We start from the raw sequence: 2,573 nt of genomic DNA on the forward strand, positions 1-2,573 counted from the left end.
CTGCAGGCTGCCTGTCCCACCCCATCGCACGGGGCTCCCGGAAGCAGGGGCGTCCCCGAGAGGCTGTGAGTGCCAAGGCCATGTGGTGCTGGACGTGGCATCCCGCAGTTCCCGCGAGGGCGGCCTGTGGAAAGTGGGGAGACCCGCTGTGTCGGGCGATCACCTGGGGTCCTGATGCGGATATCCCGTGACGTCACTTTTCTCTGTGGGACTTTCACAGTGAAATGAAGACTTTGTTTTCATCTCTGGGACTTCAGGGCAAAGTGACTTGGACTTGAGTGTGGTCTGCATTTTGGTAAAAGGTGATCTTGTAGGTCTCGTAGGTGCAGTAGGACACGTCACTGTGTAGTCATGTGGAGACAGAGGGATATCATTCGAGGCTGCCCAAGCTGCCCTGGCCACCGCGGCTGGTGTCGCTGCTTGGGGCCAACTGCCTGCATTCAGAGGGGTAGTGCGTGTGTGTGGGGGGGTGGGAGTGCTTGGTCATTGGAAAGGTGACGTGGCCCCATGTCCTGTTTGAGTTTGTTAGTGTACAAGTTTACCAAGCGACTTCTCATGGCCAATAACAGTGTAATTAAAACCTAACTCTGAATAAAGACGTCCGCATTGAGTTACCACGTGGCTCCCTCCCTCCCAGGAGCTGGTGGAGCAGGTAGGGCGACGCCGAATCCTGCCCCGTTAACACCTTGCTGCGTAGCTAGGCCGGTGTCCCGTCCTGATGCTGGGCCCAGAGGAGCGCCAGGGCTGCCGTAGACCTCGAAGGGGAGGACGGGGTGAGGCTTAATCAGCCGGGGCCCGGCCCGGTACCTAAAGAGTCATTTATTCCCGGAACGCTTTCTCTGGTTACCTGCAGACTCGGTGCTGCATGACAGTGTTTGACACTTTGGGGTACAGTTTAGTAGAAGCGAATCTTTAGTGTTTGTCGCAGTTTCCGTGGCACGGGTGTGAACGCCTAGACTCCCCTTGGCCCGCCAAAGCGCACTCTTTGGGGTGAGGCTCAGTTGCCATTGGTTTGGGGTCTGTTTTTCCCCATCTACAAGTGATTCGCATACACGTCATGTCCCCTGTGCCCAGCACAGCACCTGGCACAGTCTGCGCTCCGAGTAGGTGTGCAGTGACTGAACGAGTGCACGTGGCCGTGACCCCCACGCGCGGTGAGACAGGGCTCGGGGGCACAGCTGTGGAGTTGGGCACCCGCTCGCACTGACGAGCCACATGGCCTCAGCCGGCATCCGGCTGTCGCCGTCCAGCACGGTAGCCCCACGTAGACAGGGATACCTCTGAAACGGCCGTGTTTCTCTTTCAGGAAATCCGACTACATCTCTCCACTGGATGACTTGGCTTTTGACATGTACCAGGACCCCGAAGTCGCTCAGATCATACGCAGATTGGATGAGAGGAAGCGGGAGGCCGTGCAGGAGGAGCACTACGACTACGCCAAGAAGCTGAAGCAGGCCATCGCCGACCTGCAGAAGGTACTGCCGCGGGGGCGGCCTCTGCGGCCCGCACCAGATCCTCACGCTGCCCCTGCCGCCCCTCTCCCCACGGCCGGCCCACGCCAGATCCTCACGCCGCCCCTGCCGCCCCTCTCCCCGCGGCCGGCCTGTGCTAGATCGTCGCCCGCCCCCCCCCCATCCGTGGCAGGCCTGTGTTAGTCTCGTTAAGGGAGCGGGTTATTGGGAGTCTTGGAGCTCGGCGTGGGGTCAGAGAGCTAAGCAAGCAGTCGTGGCCTGTGAGCGCCTGAGTGAGCTCATGGCGCAGCCCGTGCCGCGCCTCCTCAGCCTCCCTTCAGACGTCACCTCCAGGCGCCACGTTGCCGTCAGAACGATAGCAGCACACCAGACACCAGAGACGTTTTAAACGTTGCCGCGACCTCAGCAAGCAGCGTGCGCTTTGCAGGGAGTGTGGCCCGCCCTCCGCCTCCTGCGCCGTCCCCCAGGGTGACGCACAGGCGGCCGTCTCCCTGTCACTCAGGCATCACCTTCGCCCTTACCTTCGCCCTTGGGCGGGTTGGCCCTGTGGGAAACAAACGCTATGCCGCTGTGCCCCAGGTTGGCGAGCGGCTCGGCAGGTACGAGGTGGAGAAGCGCCGGGCCGCGGAGGAGGAGGACTACGACCTGGCCAAGGAGAAGCAGCAGCAGATGGCGCAGTTCCGCAGCAGGGTGTACGAGCAGCTGCAGCTGCACAGCCTGCTGGACGCCGAGCTGGTGGGTGCGCGGGCCCCCGGCTGCAGGTGGGGGGCCCGGAGCCCATGAGCACTGGCCGTGCTCACAGAGCTGGGGGCCTGGGGGCCGTACGACCTCGCACAGCTTGGGTCCCGGTCCCGCTCGCCAGCTGCAGCCCCGTGCGCCTGCGTCAGGGAGCGCTGGCCCTGCCGTGCTCCTGCCGGACTCACGGTACAGGACAGGAAGTCGGGCACGGGGGAGGTCTCTGTTCGGCTGCTGTCCCCAGAGTCACAGTTCCTCGCCTGTGACAAGGACGTGCCCCGGGGAGAGCGGAGGGAGATACCCCCGGTGGCAGCGGCTGGTGGAGAACGCGCTTCACGGGGCGTGTGGCCTCCGTCGTCACTCCCC

General features: G+C 63.0%; 1 protein-coding gene across 1 annotated transcript; it reads left to right on the forward strand.

Annotated features, from left to right (window-relative positions):
* Positions 1-409: 409 nt before the first annotated feature.
* LOC105310932 (centrosomal protein of 104 kDa-like) lies at positions 410-2,558 on the forward strand. The gene is made up of 3 exons (XM_011387013.2): positions 410-448; positions 1,307-1,475; positions 2,052-2,558. The coding sequence occupies exons 2-3, from the start codon at positions 1,350-1,352 to the stop codon at positions 2,253-2,255; spliced, it is 330 nt and encodes a 109-aa protein (XP_011385315.2). The 5' UTR covers positions 410-448; positions 1,307-1,349; the 3' UTR covers positions 2,256-2,558.
* Positions 2,559-2,573: the final 15 nt, after the last annotated feature.

This window comes from Pteropus vampyrus, unplaced genomic scaffold, assembly GCF_000151845.1.
Source record: "Pteropus vampyrus isolate Shadow unplaced genomic scaffold, Pvam_2.0 Scaffold17002, whole genome shotgun sequence".
Lineage (NCBI taxonomy): Eukaryota > Metazoa > Chordata > Mammalia > Chiroptera > Pteropodidae > Pteropus > Pteropus vampyrus.

What these genes read in the sequence shown, in the direction of transcription:
- LOC105310932 (XM_011387013.2), top strand. Translation starts at nt 1,350, where the DNA reads ATGTACCAGGACCCCGAAGTCGCTCAGATCATACGCAGATTGGATGAG. An exon ending in CCATCGCCGACCTGCAGAAG is followed by an intron (nt 1,476 to 2,051) that starts GTACTGCCGCGG and finishes GCTGTGCCCCAG; the next exon opens with GTTGGCGAGCGGCTCGGCAG.